Below are 21,348 nucleotides of genomic sequence, written 5' to 3'. Positions count from 1 at the left end.
CATGACCACAAAAATAGATTAGTAAATGGACCTGCATGAGATTGATTTGAGTTCAAAATAATTTGTTACATGTGAATGAAACTAGCACAGCTAGTGCTTGTAACACAGCAAATCAGTTGTACGAGACAACGGATTGAAGCAGTCATTATACAGAAATATTTGTCTGTAATATGGCACGACTGACCAAGCAGATTCAAATATTCGAAAGAGAAGAATAGAAATAAATAACATTTTTCCCCACATGTGGGACCTGATGAATTCTGTTAAGTAAGAAATAATAGTCATAGAGTTTGCTTTTGTGTTGTCTTGGTGTGTCATGATGTCTGTAATCATGATTAATGAATGTAATGCCTGTTATATCAGTATGTTATATTGTTCAAAAGCAAGTTCCCAGCCTCGCTCGACAGCAAGCTGTTATCACAAGTCACGTTCTCTTTGTGCAGACAACAGCACACTGGCTTCCTGTTGTTTTTTCTCCTTCATCCTTTCCCTTAACTTTCACCTCTTTCACATCCCTGTAATCTCACGTCTCTGCAGACTCCGTCTGAGAACTGGGCTTGAGCCCAGCAAGCTCAGACCAGTTGCATTTGCAGTTCAGAGCAAGAACAGGCTTGTCTTCAGCAAGGTTTTGGGAACACATCTTGATATAATTTCAGTTGGAAAAGCGAAAGGGAAAAAAAGGTCTCAAACAAAAAACAATCAGCATTGACATCACAAAGCTATCAGTGAAAGTTTATCTCGCACATCATTTGAGCTTGCAACACCAAAAATTCCCAGATGCAGTTTAGTTGCTTTCTTTTTTTCTGCTTCTGTCCTTTTTCGTTTCTCTCTCTCATTGAGGCCGTGTTAATATAGGCCAGGCCACGGTACACAGTGTCTTCTGCTGCACCGCTGCTCAGACTTCTCTCACTACCAGTCTTCACTTCACCGTGTCGTGTTGGTGTTATTAATATCCTCCTGGTGCCACCCTGTATTCTGCATGTGATGGAGAATAAAAGACTTAGGAGTCAGTACCACAAAGCATTGTGGGATCTGCTAAACTCCATGGTGTCTACTATCGGTATAAAATATGATTAATGAAGGTGGTTAAGCCTTTTATTCAGGTTTATTATCAGGTAATGTACAGAAGCAGCAGCTGAAGTCCTAATGTAAGGTTGATGATGTTGATATTATTTGATGCATTTCATTTTTCCCCATGAAAGTTCAATCTAAATCCGATCAAAATGGTGTTCTGTGCCAAACAAATTGATAATTAAATTTAGCTGTGTAAATGTAGTGTTGATGTCGTAATAATCTGGGTTTTGTTTCAATCTGTGGGAACCTCGGCACTCCTTGCATAACTATAGATAGCTATCAAGCCAGATAGCTTGATTTGGCTTTAAGCTTGTTGAATGTTTTACTGCACCACTATTGTAAAGCACAGAGCTGGCACAGTGAGTGCTGCCCACAACATTCATAACATTTCAGAGACACAGGGATCATAATTGGACATGTTTCTATACACTTTTTGATATGTTTACTTTTTCTTGTCAAAAAAGTGTCTGACTTTCTTATTGTGCAATAAGGCCCACTCATTTGGTGCAAATTCGGCTGTCAATGTTTTAAACTTCTCAGCTTGATAATTGTTTTATATAATATTAACTGTATAATTGACATCTTTAATGTAATTTTTTTTATAATACATATTTTGAAGTGGTTTTAAAATCCATATATAAAATGATCAATTTAAATGTTTGGCACAATTTTTTTGTAAAACTGCTTTGAAACAATGTATTATGAAGAGTGTTATACATTTGAAATTGGAATTGTGAACCCGGTATTGATCCTTATGACTGATTTTGTTGATTTTAGGAGTTGACAAACTCAGATGTGCCTGTGAGAGCTCTTTGGGTCTCTAAAAACATGCCCTTTTGCTCAACTTCGCATCAGGTTATGAGCTGAGTGCAGTGAGTGGGTGTTGTATGGCTTAATACAGCCTTTATAAAGCCCCTTACACACTACTTCAAGTCTCTAAAACTGAGCAGTTATTTTAAGCGCTCAGTCCTTTTCTTTCCCCCCCCATCGGTGCTCTTAGTCAGGTCCCTTTTTAGTGTAGCAGCAGTCTTGTTCCTCTGGCAACCAGTGTCTCTGTCAATGTTTGGCTGCTCAGGCGAAGCATCCTTGCATATTCGAGTATGCAAATTAATATGCAAAGTCAGTAGTAGACCATTTGTTTTGCCATTTGTTTGTGGTTGTGGGCCGGTCACATGCAGCGTCTCATCAGCGCTGGGCCACGAGATCTCCTCTGACATCCACTTTCAGGAGTATTTAGAAGCTCATTGTTCACTTTAGTCATTCACACTCGACTTGAGTCTGTTCGTCTTCTCTCAGTCTGTCACTGTCACTTTGATGCCCTGTCGTCTTGCCCTATTTTCGTCCGCTTTTCTTGTGTTGTTGTTGTGTAATGCAGGGAATCTGGTTCATATAGGTTTCTGGAAGGGTGTAGAGCCTGGGCATTGATGGATGATCAAGGACTGTGTCTTTCTACATAGCTGCTGAGCCCATTTGAAATGCAAAGTAAAAATAAGAATTATAAGAATGTGCTCAATAAGAATGAGGAAGTGCATTGTATGGAAATACCCTGTTCGGTGAACCAAATTCTTGTCACCATCAGTAGGACACAAAATTAGACACTTTTTTTTATTGTTTACACTGCTTATAAAAAGTATTCACAAGTCCTCTTGGGCCTTCCGACAAGAGTCCTCCACAGAACGATGTTATGTGTTATTATGATGCATTTGACTTCACACCAAAAAGTGAAGTGTTTAGCTAAAAAGCTCAATTGTGGTCTCATCAGACCATAGAAACTTCTTCTAGCTGGTTTCAGATGTCCCACATGTCTTCTGGCACATTGTAGGGGAGATGTCATATGACATGTCACTGGTGGAGTGTCTGCACAGCAGTTTTCTCTCCAGTCTGAAACTTGTAAATCGTTGGTCTCTTGGTTTCTTCACTTTTCAAGGACGGCCTGCTTTCGGTAGATTTACAGCTGTGCTGTACTCTTTCCATTACTTAATTATTAATTTAACTCAGAGGGTGTCCAAACTGCGGCACGCCGCCTGTTCCGATGTGGCCTGAAGGATGTTTTAAAAATAGAACAGAATTTGGCCCATTATTGTGAAATTATATGAAATTCTGAACACATGGGATAATCTGTCTCATACAGCCAAATCACAACTCTTTCCTCCACTATACTAAATCACGGAAGAGAACCGCTATTGATGACAAATGTGTTTGATAAAACTGTGTGTTCTCACTCACTTTCCTGACAAGCGTAACGGGGACACTGCAAGCAGAGAGAATGTATATCTCATTTCTGCTCGCCTTCAGCAGAAATGGACTCCTGCGGTCTTTAGAACATTTGGAGTACATTCGTGGCAGATAGATGCAAGTGCCAATATGTGCTGATGCTTGGAAAACAAAACTAAAGGTTTAAAATCCAAAATATAAAAGTGAGGTGGGCAACACTATGCACTTTGATGATGCAAACAGACCTCGGTTCGGGCCCAGATAATATAATGTGAACACAATCCATCGTGAGTAGGGGGAGGGGGAGCAAATGAACTCCTGTTCGGACCTGGCAATCGAACTAATTGTGAAAAGCACCCTTACTTGTACTACTGTTCAAAAGTTTGGGTTCATTAAGAATTTTAGAATGTTTTTGAAAGAAGTCTTGCTCAAGTTATACTCACCAAGGCTGCATTTATTTAATCAGAAATACAGTAAACTTAGTAATGGATGGTTGCTTACTGACCCCAAGTCTAGTAGAGCCCACCTCACTCCTCCAGTGTTAATATGTGGATTTTTTTTTTTAATTATTCGCCAGGCAAAAATCAATCATAAATCCAGTCACTTGGAAAAGTAATAGAACAGCCACACAGTTTGAGGTATCATTTATGTCTGTAATATTTGCTGGAGTTTAATACTTAGAAGTTCAAATGCCTATGCATTAGCAGTCGTAATAGTGATGCTTGCCTTAGCAAGCACTGCTAATTATAAATCTAACATGCCTTCCTACCAAACACTGAGAGAAATAGATATGATTTACAGCAATCAATAGTTAATTCAGCTGTTATTGCATGCACAGCAGTGTGGTGGATAGAGGTCACGCTATCACTCTTTCATCTTTCAATCCACTCTTTATTTACTGCTGAGAGAAACAACGCGAGGTGCAACAGCTTAGGGTTCAGGTAGTGTATTTATAAGTGATATATCATAGACCATTTCCCATCCCATTGCTCAACAGCGACGCAATCAATCATTTGCTGAGAGAGTTACTCCATCACAAGCTGACTCTGTGTTTTTCTGCATCTTTAAAACGTTTCATCAGAATATTCATTACAGTTCCAGGTGCCTGGGCGGCAGGAGCAGCTTGGCAATTTTGTCAGGAAGCCTCATTTATTTTACCTGAAAATAAAATATAAAGCCTTAAAAGCAGAAATAGGCATGGGAATCATTAGCCATGACTGTGCAATCTGTGGTTTGTCCATTTATCAAAGGTAGCTATTTAAAAAAAACACAAGCACAGGATGTTCTGGTGAATTTAGTGTGACAGTGGTTAAATGTGGGCATATCAGACAAATCTTTTAACACGTTCTCATGCTTTAAACAATTTCATGTAAGTTAGCTGTTAAATGTTAAAAAATTGTTTACTTTAAACACTTTTTTTTTGTTGTTGTTTAGTCACCTGAATGGTCTTGCCTCCTTTGATTGAAAGGGAAAGTTCATCCAAAAATGAAATTTGTGTCATTATCTATTTTCCCTTATGTCTTTCCAAAACCATTTATTGTATTTTTTCTTTCTTTCTGTTGAACACACAAAATAATTTTTTTTAGATAATCTTTTGCTTGATGTCTTAGAACAGGGGTACCCAGTCCTGTTCCTGGAGACCTACTTGCTGCGGATTTTAGCTGCAACCCTGATCAAACACACACATCTGTGTAATAATTATCAAGTGTTCCTGAAGATCTTAAAGGGTCCTATTATGCTTTTTCAACTTTAGTTAGTGTGTATTGTTGCTGTTTGAGCATAAAAATATATCTTCAAGGTTACAAAGCTCAAAGTCCACTCCAAAGGGAGATATTTTATTTAACAGAATCCCCTTTTCAAGAACTACAGTGAACGGCTCATTTGGACTACAACGCGATTTTTCCGGATCTTAGGAAGTCACAGTAGTGCTCATTTAAATAATCCCCACCCACGGATTACGCAAAAAAGGTAAGAGGCCTGGTTGAGCTGCATTAGAGAAGACGGTGTTGTTGCTATGTCAAAGAGACACAATTTCTAAAACTCATTTGTTTGACCTTCCTATAGCTGACGAACTTAGAGTGGTTAAAATTTATTTTTAACACTGTGTTTCTGAACAATATAACCCCAACATTTATCTGTGCGCTGCAAATTTTATGCTTGTTTTTTTGTTGCTTTTGTAAACTCTCACTTTTGTAAGACGATTCACTGCTCCTTAAGAATAATTAACCCTGGTTTTGTTACCGATTAGTGTTTGTATTACCTTAGTTTTCCAACAAATATCACGATTAAATGGTGGATAACATTGTATCTATAATGTATAAGAAAATTACAAAAAAACATACCACTCTGAAACATCCTGTGAAATCCGTGCTTGCAAAATCTGTGCGTGAAATCCGTTCTATACGATCCTCTTGTTCGTTAACATTGTCAGGGTCTGAATCGAGCTCGAATTGGTTTGAAATTGACGCCATCTTCAATATTTACACTAGAGAGGAACTCTCAGTTATGGAGGGGTGGGACATTTCCCGAACACACGCTAAGCACTGCCAATCACAACACACTGAGCCAGCTAACCAATCACAGCACATTTCGTATTTCGGAAGGAGGGGCTTCATCGAAATCGCCGTGTTCAAGCCAGACTGAGGGGAGAGGTAATGTAATAATGTACCTACCTTTACAGGAAGGTAGATCTCCAGGAATGGGATTGGGCACCCCTGTCTTAGAATATAACTCATAAGACATGGACCAGTTTTGTATGCTCAAAGGAGAAATAACAACAAATGAGTTTGAAATGACTGGAGGCATAGTAAATATTGACAGAATTTTCATTTTTTTTGTGTAACTACTCTAATGTGGAGTATGCATTTGCCTACAGTCATGGCACACTTCTTCTTTCTTTTGATTTGAGTGTCAGTCTCAAACACGTGGTGAGTTGTCTGCATCTGAGTAAGTGGTCTGCAGCTGTAACGCTGGCACAGACTGAATGCTGCTTTATGTTTCCATTGAAATCACAGCACTCAACTGCTGTGCTTGTGTGTTTATTTGAAACCGTGTAAACATGATGTCTTTAAAGTCTAATTTGATATAGTAATGATACGGTTTACTCAATTCCCCAATGTCGTGTTTATTCAATGGCAGCTGTGTTGGGTCTCAATTGAGCAAGCAGTGTTTGTAATATTGATCCTTCATTCCTTTAGACAGTAGGGGAGAGTGGGGTAAACTGTGCCACATTTCATTGATTTGACCTCTAGTCAAGGAGAAAAGATTGCCTCAGATTCTTTAATTAATTTTTTTGTTGATGAGACCAATGTAATAGTATTTCCTGTATTTGGATGCAAAGCTCACTGTTAGTTGAGCCCGTGGCACACTTTACCCCACAGCTCAGCTACCATTTTGGAAATAAATGTTTAATTTATTAAAATTAATAATTTACATTTGCTTGTTTGTATGTGTATGTTTTTGTGTGTGTGTGTGAGAGAGAGTGTGTGTATATGTACATATGGCATACTTATTTTAGTTTTGTCAACCCATATATTAAACTTGGTTTGATAAAACTCATTTTATTTTTCTCATAAAAATGTTTTTCATTTTTCTAATGTTCCTCTCACAATCATAGACAGCTGAATATGATATACCTTAATAAATGGTTGTGTGACAAAAATTGTGTACATTATGCTGGATTAAAGGGATAACACGGTTTACCCACTGACACATTTTACCCCACTCTCCCTTATAGGCTAATGTGTTCTTGGAAGCAAGAGTTTACTAAACTGATGCACTCAAACTATGCATTTGTTTGTTTTTTTTGCTCAGCATTTGTAGTGGCTCTTTGAGGTCTGTCCGAGTTCACACTTCACACCCTGTGGAAAAGATAATTCCATCATTTCTCACTTTCCTTTCTTACATTAGCGCCTCCATTGTTTGGCCTTGAGAAAGCGGTTGTGAAAAGAGTATCACCAGCGTGTAGCATTTCAAAAATGAAACGGGGCCCTATATTCTGACCCTCATTATGTTTAACACTGAACTCCCTTCAAAATCAATGCCAGTTCACTGGCAGTCTTCTTATCTCTCCTGTCCCCTGTTTTTTTCTCCTTACAATGTCTTTCTATGTGCACCATTCTGTTTCTTTTTGTCTGTGATTTGTATTCTCTTAACTATCTATGTCTGTTTTGTCAATGTTCCAGAATGATGTAGCTGTAGCGTTCTGTCTGTTGTTGAGTAACTAAGATTTATACTGAGGCCTGTCAGTGTTTGCTTGGCGGGTAACCTTGAGATAGCTCTGTAACGTTGATCTTGTGGCTAATGACTCCCAATGAGAGAGACACGAGAGAAGATGAGCAAGATTAGTTTAAAACACAGGTTCACTGACCTGCACTCTTAACCCCGCAAAGATATCGATCACTGTCAGAACTGAACTTTCACACTTTTTTTCCTCTCTATTCAGTTTCCTGAAAACAGTTTTCAGAAAAACTAGTTATTTATTTAGTGTTGTGATAGGTTTGAGATAATTTTTTTGTTGGTTTCAGGAGAACTAGTGGGAGTAATTAATTAATGCCACATTTACACTGTGAAGACTGTTTAAAGCGTAAACAGTGTAAAGCGTGGCATAAATGCTTTTACACAGCAATTTTAATAGTATACTTTTAGTCTAGGTGCTAGGGTGGGCCAGAGCAGGCATTATTTAGTTTGTCTTTTATGCAGCATTACGTCTTTACACAGAATTTTGAGCAGGCACAGAGAGCAGCCTTAAATCAGCTGTGTAAAGATGCCTTAAAAGGTTGATTTGTCAGAGACTCTGATGATCCAGTTCACTCAACCGTTGCCTTTGTCTTACTCACACGCCATATGTGCTGGTAAAGTGCTACACCATGAATTTTTAAAAAGTTATTGTCATTATTTCCGGGGAAACACATCTCCTTTTGAGTGCAAATGAGGCTCATAAAATTGAATAGAAGTGCAGATTCATAATGTCAGCATTTGTCACTGTTTGGTTGGGTGAAATTAATGGTTTTCATGATATTAAAGTTTCTTTCATTGTATGTTATTAGAGGGAATGATGTAAAATACAACCACAACAAAAAAAACCTGACAACATCATTATAATGTGTTGTCTTCACAATAGCCTGGCCAGTTTAGTCTGACTTTAAAACCATTTTTTTTAATGAATTGATTCCTTCAAAGGTTTATTAATCTGCCTCAAACTCAAGATATCCATGAGTTGCTCGTGAGTGGGATGGTTTTTAAAATCAGGAATATATAGAAGTGCAGATTTGAGTCAGCGTTTGTTAAATTTGCTTGGATAAAGGCAGTTTAATGCACAATGTATAATGTGTCTTCCCAATAGCCTGACCAGTGTAGTCTGATTCTTTTTAGTGTTTTAGTTGAATAAATATATGAATCTGTCTCAAACTTATAAGTTTTCTGTTTTTCTGCAATATGAAGATCATGAGAGTCATGAAAAGCGAGTCTTGGAGTGTGTTTTTTTTTGTTGTTGTTGAAAAAAATGATTCGAAACTTTAATCGAGTCATGTAGGAACTGGAATCATTATATAGAAACAGTATCTGAACCAGATTTGATACTTTCTAGTAAATAGAGGATGTGTAAGCATGGACTTTTTGTCTTTCAAAGTTCCCTGTCACAATCCTTCCACATGCTTTCTTTCAGCCTTTGTCTGGCCGTGTTTTTACGACGCTATTTCCCTGAAATAGCCTTTTTTTTGTGCCATTACCATCAGCAAAATTCCTTCAGGTGCTAAACAACATAGACAGCATGAAAATAATAATCATCATCAGTAGAGTCATTCAAGGTGGATTCCCTCCCAAAGGCCCTTGTCCCTTCTTCCTAACCATTTGCCAGACTGTGGCTGATGTATAACTAATGAAATGAAGAGACCGTATCTGAGCAAGCATCTAACCTAAAGTGCCTCACTGAATCATTCACTTTTACGTAGCATTTTGACCTTTCTGTGAAACGCTGAAACGGCAGCCCTCACACACAAGCATCGTCACAGCTCTGATAACCTTATAATTCTATTTAGATGTTACACAGGTCCGTGTGCTTGCTTTTCCGAGGCCCTGGGCTGTGTTCCTTTACACCGGGTGGCATTTGGAGGTGGATTCAATCCCCTGAGTTTTGGAACCTGTGCCATTTCCTCTCTCCTCACACCTGCCCCTCCCCTCTCCGTTTAGACCAGCCTGCTTCATCCGGGACCGGCAACGCACCGCATGCCACGCTGATGTGTGAAGAGCCGTCACGCTTCACAAAAACTTACGTAATCCCAGGCTCTTCCTGACCGGAGAGGCAGAATACACACATTGCGCCGCCACGTACGTTTTCAGAAGAAGCCGAATCGAGGGCAGATCCAGTGGGAGACGAGAAGATGATGCAGATGAAAGGAGGAGAAACAGTCGTTGACTGTTTTAAATAGCTGTCTCCTCTGACTCAGAGCACATATGTGCATGAGAGCGACTTGCATGCTGAAGATTTGCATCTAGTTTGCAGTAGACACGCACAAGCCTCTTGTTCCTCGAGGCCCCTGAGTGAGGGACGGGAGTTATCGCTTACCACTGACGCATACTGATGCGCTTTGTTTGAGTTCTCAGGTGATGAATACACTGATGTGAGCGATTCAGGCAGATATGCTAGAGCACAGGATCAGTGTGTTATCTGATACATGCCGTTAAGTCCTGTCGCCGAGTTGCTGAAAATGTCCGGACAGGTTGTGACAGCACTTAGCCTGTGGCCTGATGCCGACAATCCCTCTACCTGAGGGGGCAGAGGTGTGGGACAGATGACCCGACCACAACGATGGAGGGGAGCTCTACACACACACACACACATATTCTCAGCCTGTGACTCTCAATAAACCCTCTCATTCTTTCTCTCAATGCGTTCTGAATTATTCACACACGGTTATAGTGCTGCTGCTGCTTGCACTGTCCCGGGGAACACTGGGAGGGAGGGTGAGAAAGAGTGGGCGGTGGGTGTGGTTGAAGTGTGATCCTGAAAGCCTGCTGAGATGTGATGACTGTGTGTGTTGTCTTCATCGAAACCCTCAGAGACAGAAATGGCAGTGTTGGGGTGTGACAAAAAAAAACAAAAAACGACGAGGACCAATTTTAGGAACACACTGAGAAAACTTAGTCGGCCGACGCTCAAAAACTGCCCGACGGCCGACCGTCGGCTTGGTGTGTTCCAGGCTTTATATGTAGAACTTGAAAGTCTTGATTTTGATTCATTGCAGTGAATTGAGTTCTAAATGGTCTTCTCTCTTTCCATGTTGCTTTGGAAAATCCAATTCAAGTGAATCTGTTTTTTCGAACGTAAATGAAATCTGTGAATCTAGTCGAAATCAGTTTTCCACTCAGTTATATAAATTAGGGCATATTCTAATTTTATAGCTGCATCTTAATGCAGCTATCCAACACGGCTATCCATGTGTTGATGTCACCCTTATTGAGATTTTTGTTTTGTTTTTTCGTTTGTTCATTCATTTAAAAAACCCTCATTGTTGTGCCAGAAAGATTAGCCTCAGATTCAATTAAATAACATCATCTGGTAGGTTGTATATTTAAAAAGATATTCCCATTTAAGTACCTTAAATGCAGTTAGCTATTTTTTCTGTAGCTTAGCAGGGTAGAGTTTCCTGGCTGTCCGTCACCGTGTGTGTTTTGTGCCAACGTTCCTCCGGCAATCCAGTGCTTACACAGCTCCGAGTCAACTTGTTGCCCTTTTCATGCTACAAGAATGTCCCGGGTCACGAAACTTGACCATAGAGGAAACACAGACCAGTTTCAGTGTTTCCTAGGGAATTTTTCAGTGGGCGGGCTCAAACCTCTGCCACACACAACATAATTGGTCCTAAGTAGGCCTACATACTAAACAAAACATGCTATATATTGTATAACACATTTAGATGTTTAGTATAATAGTTTAGTTAAAAATAATGGGATATTACATAAAAAAATAAATGTATATTTAACTGTGTTCTCACACAAACTTCCTGTCAGTATAAGTGATTTCAAATGATAATTTAATACGTTTGATGGATAGTTTCAAATTGTTTCTGATAACTCATTAGTTTTGTAAGTCTTGTTAGTTTTGTGAGAAACCGCTTCTAAGTTTGTTCGCGAGTCGTGACCAAACTATTTTGGTCTGCCCTGTTAATTTGATATTTTTTCAGGGCAACTCAAAAGAAAGACATGCTGTCTGTTTATATCGTTATATTATTTTGCGGTACCCACTCTTTTTGTCTCCATTGCATTCAGCTCAGACTTCAAACTCCCAACTCAGGTAAAAAATATGATTTCTTTTGCTGTGATGCTGTAGATTCAGCATCTTCCAATTGTATCTGCTGAATAGCAGTGCAGGAAAAACTGTGTTCTGTTCATTAACTACTTCTGAATACTCACCCCAGCTACTCCCTTTCTGTTTTTTACACAACGATAGATAGATAGATAGATAGATAGATAGATAGATAGATAGATAGATAGATAGATAGATAGATAGATAGATAGATAGATAGATAGATAGATAGATAGAGAGGCGGACAGAGTACACAGCTACATTACTTGAGTAAAAGTACAGATACCCCTTGCTAAATTTTACTCAAGTACAAGTAAAAGTACTACAGTCAGATGTCTACTTAAGTAAAAGTGCTAAAGTACTTGTTTTTAAAAGTACTTGAGTATCAAGAGTACAAGAGTACATTTTCTAAATATTGCATTACTACTGCCACAGTGCTTACACTGGTAAACACAGCAAACACTTGAAGCGAAAACTATCATTAACTTGTTCAGAAAATTGAAATAGTCTGGTGAGGTGGGGCCACGGCTTGGCACATTCCCGGGATGCGATATTTTTTTTCATCCCTGATTGGTCTGATGACCTACCCCTAACCCCACCCCTAAACCTACCCGTCACTGGGGGTCTTATGACCTCCATAACCCCATCCCTAAACCTACCCGTCACTGGGGTTAAGACCAATCAGGGATGACTTCCCTAATGAATATTCATGAGTCTTTCCCTACCATCCTGGGGAAAAAAATATCGCTCCCAGGATGGACCTGCTGTGTCTTCATCCATTGTTTCGTCCATGGTTTCTTCTCTTATCTAAATCTGACCATGGAGTTGACTTTGGCGGAAAGCTGAAGGTGATTGCTGATAGGCTGTCCCAATCAGTGGCGCCTGCACAATCCAATCACATTTGAGAGGGTTTCCGAGATGTTTCTTTTTTCCTTTTTTTTTTTTTTTTTTTTTTTTTTTTTTTTTTTTGGAAGTAACGGGTACTCACAGTTATGGATAGAAATGTAGTGGAGTAAAGAGTACAATATTTGCCTCTCAAATGTACTTGAGTAAAGTCATGAGTACTCCCCAAAAATGATACTCAAGTAAAGTACAGATCCCTCAAAATTGTACTTAAGTACTGTACTCAAGTAAATGTACTCAGTTACTGTCCGGCTCTAGATAGATAGATAGATAGATAGATAGACAGACAGACAGACAGACAGACAGACAGACAGACAGACAGACAGACAGACAGACAGACAGACAGACAGACAGACAGACAGACAGACAGACAGACAGACAGACAGACAGACAGACAGACAGACAGACAGACAGACAGACAGACAGATAGATAGATAGATAGATAGATAGATAGATAGATAGATAGATAGATAGATAGATAGATAGATAGATAGATAGATAGGAGTGAGATCTTTCAACTGTTATATAAAAAAACTTCCAGTCCAGTCTCAGGAGCTTGATCACTCTTCCGCTTGTGGATTGACCCACATGACCATTGTTATACTTGGCTGCGTTTCTTAGTAAATTTGGAGCTCTGCTCCAAAGCTCGCTCTGCAAAGCTTTGCAAACGTGTTTATTGTAGTTAGGGGTTGTTTTTTCCTCCATTTTAATCTCAATAATTCTTCTAGTATTTTAATTGGCCCTACCACAAAAACATATTTTTGCATCAGAAAATAATTGTGACACCATGAAAGCTACTAATAAATGCAAACACTTTTTTTTGGAAGACTGGCATCCGTTGCATGCAGTATAATCACTACAGAATATTACCTTGGCGACATTTTAAATTAGAAGATTTCACAACAACTCTAGCCTCACTGTGCTGAGTAGCAAAAATATTGTTTTTTTTTTACTGAAAATTTGACTGTTTTCAAACATGTTACTCTGAACGCACTTCCTGTTTGACATTGGTCAGAATTTTTCCATTGCTTTCGGCTGATGTTGCTGTGTCCGACTTTTAACTGTTCATGTAAATGATCTCTCTCTCTCTTTCTTCCTGTTTCCTCACGTGTCTCTGTAGTGTGGAGGAGATGAGAAGCGAGTGGACAGCAGGACAATCTATGTAGGACATCGGCCGTGTCCGGACACAGAGGCCTTCATCCCCTCCAAATTCTGTGACAACAGGATTGTGTCCTCCAAGGTAACTTCTGGTATTTGTTATATCACACCTTGTCACGAATATAAAAGCAGGAGCTGGGATGTACTTAAGCTCGCCACAGTGTAATCAGATTTTACAGGATAACAGCATTAGGGGTTTTGTTCCCTACAAGAGCCTGTTTGTAATTTTCTTTAGCCCGTAATTAGCAAGTGTTGTTTAATGCCATGGCAACTGCAGCGCAGCATTAACACATAAGAGATGTGTGGTAACAGCAGCATGTTGAGAGTATGGCTGGAGCATGATTCTCTCAAGCCCTGGTGTTCAGCCACCTGTTCCTCCAGGTGTGAAGAGACTGTTGGAACCCCCTACTGAGTCTGGGACGAGACTACATTCTTTCCATTTTCTCTTTTTTCTCTCTCTATTCTTCCATTATACGCTATTCACAAACTGCAGTAAATCTTACCATCCCCTTCCACCCAATGAAACACCCTAATTTGCCTGTCAGAGATCCGGCTGATAAATACATACTTGCAATTAAAGTTCAAGTGTTCAGGGTGGTTGACTCTGCCCCCCCCCCTCTTCCTGAATCTCCTCATTCAGTCGATAGATGAGGGGTGTTTTAAGATAGGAAAGGAAGAAACGATGGAGTAAGAAGTAATAGATTTATCAGACCTGTGGCATTGTGGTGTACGGTGATCAATTTTTCTCTGGCATGAGACTCTAAACACACTTTAATTACCTGCACTGCAATGTTTACACTTCTCTATGCATCTGCTTTGCATCTTCCCTCTCTAACTCCCTTGGATCCAGTTTTTCCTTTTAAAAGAGGTCCAGACCTGCCACATCTTCTCGAGTTCACCTCAGCATAACATCTGCTCTGTTAGAAATGGTGATGTATTCCCTTTTATCTTATTGCAGGCTCCTCAATCTGCCTTTCCTTACTTTCCTCACTCTTGGCGATCCATTATTTAGCAGTCATGGCTATATTAGGTGGAAATAGCTGTCTACATTCCAGTTATTTTTCTGTCTCTTTCACTCTGTCTCCCCTTCCACATTATCCAGTCAGTATTTGCATTTATTAGTTGTATTGCTGAGTATTTGGCTTACTGGGTAATTCAAGCAGATATTCACTCGCAAATTTTTATTTTTACTCTAAAAAGTTTTATTTGAAATAAAATGGTTCACAAAAACAAAATATAAAACACTTTCTTTTATGTGCTCGTATTAGATTCGGCCTTAAATTTGATGTTAAGTATTAATGAACTAGTGCACTTCTGCTGTTTTGCCAATTTTAAAAAGAGAAGTGGATAAATTGCGAGACGCCTTCAAACGGATCAGGTGGCAGGTTCCCCTTTCCGGGGTTCCAGGCGATGAGTCGTTAATCCGAATCAATGTAATACCTGCTGGCCCAGAGAGCTGCTGCCCGGTCACACACATCAGAGCGCTCTGGAGCTATTGAAGTCACCTAAGCTCCCTCTCCCAGAAAAGCACAAACACAGGAGCTGATGAATATTGAATGCATTTAATCCTTCCTCCAGCTTTTCATCAGGATGTAGGTTTACAATCACATGGCTGTAAAGGAATAGTTCACATGAAAATAAAAATTCGGTATTATTTTGCAGTGTTCCTGCTGCATTTCCATATAATGAATGTGAACGAGGACTGGGACTGATAAGCTTAAAAAAAAACATTATATTAAAAGTCTTCTGAAGCCAAACAATAGCTTTGTGTGAAGATGATTAAATGATGGCTCAGCTTTAATTTTGGGGGAAAATAACACTTTTTTTTTTTTTTTACAACTTTAAAAGATTACAGTAATTGATTGACAGCTTGTTGGTTTTTAACTTGTTACATTTATTTTTGTTTTTGTTTTCTCACTTCCTCAGTACACCGTGTGGAACTTCCTGCCAAAGAACCTATTCGAGCAGTTTAGAAGAATTGCTAATTTTTACTTCCTCATCATATTCTTGGTGCAGGTAAGTGAGCGCTTTTGATCAGTCATAAACGTTTGCATCCCTAGAGAAACATCCTGTGTGTGTGTGTGAGGATACCAGTGTGTTTATGCGTGACTCATAGCCTGGCTGCTTCTGCTCCATGCTGATCTGATGTCACTGGACCTGTGATAATGGCAGAGAGAGAGACAGAGACAGGGAAGCCTCTGCTCCACTCCATAAAAGCACATGAAGATGACCCTGGATAAACTAGAGAGTGGAACCGTATAAACAGCTGATGCCATTTAAGTGTGTGTATTGAAAGGGTAATGGTGGATTGATGAAGAGCACATGGTCTTGATGCTGTCAGGTGCACGAGGAGTGAGAAATGAATCGCACGATTTGACACCTGATTTGGCAGCTGATTTTGTGTGTGAGAGATTGATGTATGTGGTAATGAATGTATCAAAAACCTGCGAATGATGCGTTCTCGGGCACTATATGGAGGTATGTTGGCAAAAAAGACTTATATAGTACCGTTCAAAAGTTTGGGCTCAGTAAGATTTTTTTTTTTTAATGCTTCTCGTGCTCACCAAAGCTGCATTTATTTGACCAAAAATACAGTAAAAATTTTAATATTGTGAAATATTATAATAACTGTCATCTGTTTGAATATATTTTAAGATATAATTCCTGTGATGCAAAGCTGATTTTTCAGTGTCACATGATCCTTCAAAAATCATTCGTATATGCTGGGGTTTTTTTTTTGCTCAAGAAACATGTATTATCAATATTGAAACAGTTGTCAAGCTTAATATTTTTGTGGAAACCGTGACTTTTTTTCAGGATTCTTTGATGAATAGAAATTTAAAAAGAACAGCATTTATTTGAAATAGAAAATAAACATTAAAATGGTTCTTTACTGTCACTTTTGATCAATTTAATGCATCCTTTCTGAATAAGTATTATTCATTTTAGTCATACTGAGCCCAAATGTTTGAAAGAATACTACAGAAAATCTATGTTATCCAAGTTAAACTGAATGTGATTAGATAGGGCTATGCACTGCAAAATGGAAAAGGACTTTGTAAAAACAAACAGACTTCGACTTCAAACTCGACTATTATAGTCTTTCTCGCGAATATATTAAGCTTATAAGCCAATTATTTTAATGAATCAAAATCAGTCGCATTAACTAGCAGTTCTTTGAAAATATATGAAAAAACCTCTGACAGATCAGTTGAAAGCAGCAAATTCATATCTAAATATAGATGATAAACTGTTATGAACCAATTTCTCACTTAACGTAAGGATTCTGTATCACATGAATTAAATGTTTTAGATCAGATTATGGCGTAATGTGACATCATGGTTTATCAAATTTTCATTCTTCTTACTAAAAGATTGACTAACTAAACAAGGGAGTTGCAGACAGTCTATAATAAATATGCATGCCTCATTATGTCTTATGCACATCCATGTTGTGATGTGATCTGAGTGCGCGTGTGAGAGAGATCCCCAGGAGTTTGCTTGGTTCTGGCATGCCTCTACTAATCCTGCTTTTCTCTTGAGGGGCTCCTTATTCTCGCCGACTAGCTCTCCCCATGCAGCCCACTATTATAACAGCACGAGGGAAACACACACGCGCGCCTGTCACACAAAACCTGCTCTTAAATCACCAGCCTCCAAATAGAACCGCTCTATTCTCCCGAGGCCCATTGCAAACGCACCATTGCAATCTCACCGTCTTATGCTCATTTCTATCTCCCCATCCTTCCATGTCTCTTCATCCTGCCATTTTTCCATACCACACCCCCTCTCTTTTCCTCATTTCTTTGTTCTCCCCCCTTCTCTCTCTCTCTCTCTCTCCCTCTCTCTCCCTGTCCTGTACGCCTCTGCAGCACAGCACTGCTGACGTCAGCAGCTAGGAAGCCCTCTGTAGTTCTTTTGAGCCACAAATAGACACCGACTGATAAAAAAGCACCAGTATGCTAAAAATAGCACTGCGTGCCTTCGCCGGGGTCCTGATGGGAAAAGAGAGATGGGAGGAGAGGAGAACAGAAGGAGGGGAGGAGTCGAGGGGGATCTGTCTTTCACACGCTCATTTTGACACACATTCTGCTGGAATGTTCTAAATACCTGTGTGTGTGAATGCAGATGAGGGATTGCGCTAACAAGCAGTCAGTGTTCAGCAGAGTGGAAGTGTGCATAACCGTAAAGAGGAAATTAGCACATAATCTTGAGTAAACGTTAGAGAGAGAGAGAGAGAGTGAGAGTGAAATGAGATGTTTTTTGTGCATATACTGTTTCTTAGAGCAGATCGATGTGAGAGCGCTTACAGTATGATTCACCAAGTCTTTATCAAACTATTCTGGGTTGATCCACAAAAATCCTACATTTTTATTTTAAATAAGTGATTGATTCTTATTTAAAAGCATATGCAGGGGAAAACACGACGCACATAAGTGCCATTCCAGGCTGCAATGCTTCAAAAATGGAAACAAGGGCACATCTGCAGTGACATCTATACCACAAAACTCTGATTTTGCTTCAGCACCCAGATTATACATTAGAAGTAAAGTGGTAAGCAGACACGATATCAAAACCTTTTACCGTACGAGAGTAAACAAAAATGTCCTCAAAGCAACATTGACTTTTATTATTAAATAATACCCTCGTTAAATTTGATTATTTGCACGTGGCATGTTTTTCCATACTGTCTGAGACCAGAACAGGCCAACAGAACAGATCTGTTACCCACCCGTTGAGAAACATTGGTTTACACCTGTTCAAACACACACAGGTGGGAGCCTGCCGGGACATTTTACAGCCTGAATAAACGTTATTTTACACCGTCTTAAATAAGGCCACCCACCAACAATATAAATTCCATGAACTTTATATTTTTGAAGGAATTCTTACGCACAGGCTCAGAAAACAAGTCCCACGCGTCGCTAATTTAATGTTTAATGTTGCTCTGATGAAGATTTTAATTGACGTAGAATTGTTTTTGTTGGCAGATAAGAGCAGACATCTTTTAGTACAGCTTTTATGCAAACTTGTATAAAATTAAGATGCTTCAAGAATCATTTAGAGGAATCAAATAGTGCAACGCTTCTCAGCCTTTGGAAATATAGGCCTCACGTATTGGACGTATATTAAAGTTATTTTCTCTGCTGTAATTATGACAATGCTGCTTATTTTCAATAAATGCTGCTTATTGTTGATTACATTAAAATACTATGTTATTAATATATAGTAGGGCTGTCAAACGATTAATCGCGATTAATCGCATCCAAAATAAAAGTTTGTGTTTACATAATATATGTGTGTGTATGGAGTATAATTATTTTCTATATATAAATACACACACATGCATATATATTTAAGAAAAATGTGTTATTTATATATAAAATATTTATATATAATATAAATTATATATAATATAAATATATATATATACACAGTATATACATGCAAATATTTCTTAAATATATACATGCATGTGTGTGTATTTATATATAGAAAATAATTATACACCGTACACACACATATATTATGTAAAAACAAACTTTTATTTTGGATGCGATTAATCATTTGACAGCCCTAATATATAGTTTATGTAATTTAATGATTATTATAATAATTTAATATTTTCAAATAAATTAACCACAATTAATTTTGTGATTTCAGAATATTCTGTAAGTTTTTCAATAAAAACAATAATTATTGAGGGGAAAAAATTCTCAGTTTACATCTCAATTATTATTATTATTTTTAATAGCATTTTAATTAAGTTTTTTTATTAAGTCATTCTCTGGCTCATTTGGAAGTTTGCTGAGGCCCCCCAGTGGGCTCTGACCCCTTCATTGAGAACCGAGTAGTGAGGTAGTACTTAAACATGTCTTCCCTTATACCGGCACCTAGGTGTCAAGCGTTTAACTTTCCGTGTCTTTCCTTGAATTTCCCTAAAACGCATAATGTTTGTCATATATTATTTATGTGCAGTATGTAAACCTCTTTATGACAGTAGGACAAATTGAACAGATTGTATTGTGGTTCCTCACAGCCTCATTTTAATTTGCAACCATTTAAGTTATGGCATCTAGTCCCACTGGTTCGTGTTGGTATTTAGTAACTCGCACGTTGTGTGTCTGCCTCCGTAAGGTGTTTCGGCGGTAACTGATGTGTTCAGCGTTAGCTTTGGGAATTGGCTCCCTCGAGGCGGCGGTTAAATGAATAGTATTTGCTTCTACGTGGTGGAACAAGCGAGGTGGGTCTGGCAGTGATGGGTGGGGGTGTTTTGTGTGAGCGTAAAAACGACGAAGGGGCAGCACTTCATCAGAGAAGTGACTATTTCATTACAGTCGCTGATGAACTGTATCAGTGGGGCCGTCGGTAACTGAGCGATCCAGAGGAATAAACTCCCACTACGCATGCATTTTTGTGTGTATTAAAAACAGAAAACAAATGAAAACATAAGACAGACTGTGCTCAGCACTTTGGGCCGCATCACTCTTAATATTTTTAATCGAGTGGGAAGCCGCAGTGGGCTCCATCCAGATGGGCCTTTATCAATTTATAAAAATAAAAAAAACGATGTGTGGGACCACTGGCTCCCACAACATCCATCACTTGTAGGAACCACAAGCGCATTAGAGCGCTTTCTGCTGACCGAATCCTAGACTCAGCCCTGGCTCCTGGGGAGAAGGGTCAGTCTTAGTAGGGAAACCAGGCGTGGTATTCACAGGGGTCAAGTGCTTCTGCTTCCTTTGGCGTTTTTTTGTGTTTTCGTTTCAAAAGTACCTTCTTGAACTGCTAAGTTTAAAGGGATAATTTGGCTTAAAATGTAAATGCTGTCATCATTTACTCACCCTTAATGTTGTTCAAAACCTGTATGAAAATGCTACGGTAAATTAATTATGGATGAGTTTCCTTACTATAGACGATGGAAAACCGTAGATCTAATGGGACATATAATGTAATTTACAGTAAAATAGTTTAAATAATCCGTTTTTTACAGTGAAAAAACATAAATTGACATTACCTACATTTCCTGACACTTGATATTTAATGGTTCAACAGTTAAACAATTGTTTCTTTGTATTTATTTTAGGGCTGTCAAACGATTAATCGCGATTAATCGCATCCAAAATAAAAGTTTGTTTTTACATAATATATGTGTGTGTACGGTGTATAATTATTTTCTCTATATAAATACACACACATGCATATATATTTAAGAAAAATGTGTTATTTATATATAAAATATTTATATATAATATAAATATATATACACAGTATATACATGCAAATATTTCTTAAATATATACATGCATGTGTGTGTATTTATATATAGAAAATAATTATACACCGTACACACACATATATTATGTAAAAACAAACTTTTATTTTGGATGCGATTAATCGCGATTAATCGTTTGACAGCCCTAATTTATTTTTGTTTTTGTTATCAGTAATGTATATTAGGTTTTTATGTTACCTCTTATGTTGTTAAATTAATATTTATTGGATTATTTTATTAGTATTGTGTCTATTAGTATGTTACTCAGCTTGTGGGAAAGCTAGTTAGGATGAACTTTGATTCATCATGTGGCTTTCTCTTCACCACTTGTGTACATTTATATAGTTCCAAACATATTTTAGTATTTTTGTTATATTAACATCAGTTAATGAAATGTTTTTTTTACTCTAAATTTCAA

At 38.4% G+C, this 21,348-nt stretch overlaps 1 protein-coding gene across 4 annotated transcripts in view; it reads left to right on the top strand.

The window, feature by feature from the left end:
* Window positions 1–21,348, top strand: part of atp11c (ATPase phospholipid transporting 11C (ATP11C blood group)) — a 58,736-nt gene that overhangs the window by 13,316 nt on the left and 24,072 nt on the right. For all 4 annotated transcript variants that reach the window (XM_079893275.1, XM_079893274.1, XM_079893272.1 and 1 more), the window contains exons 2-3: window positions 13,617–13,736; window positions 15,581–15,670. In XM_079893275.1, coding sequence (XP_079749401.1) covers window positions 13,617–13,736; window positions 15,581–15,670 — 210 coding nt within the window. The remainder of the gene's footprint in view (window positions 1–13,616; window positions 13,737–15,580; window positions 15,671–21,348) is intronic.

This window comes from Squalius cephalus (assembly GCF_949319135.1).
Source record: "Squalius cephalus genome assembly, chromosome: 14".
Classification (NCBI taxonomy): domain Eukaryota; kingdom Metazoa; phylum Chordata; class Actinopteri; order Cypriniformes; family Leuciscidae; genus Squalius; species Squalius cephalus.
Note: the sequence above shows the minus strand (reverse complement) of the source record. Positions and strands in the feature narration are given on the sequence as shown.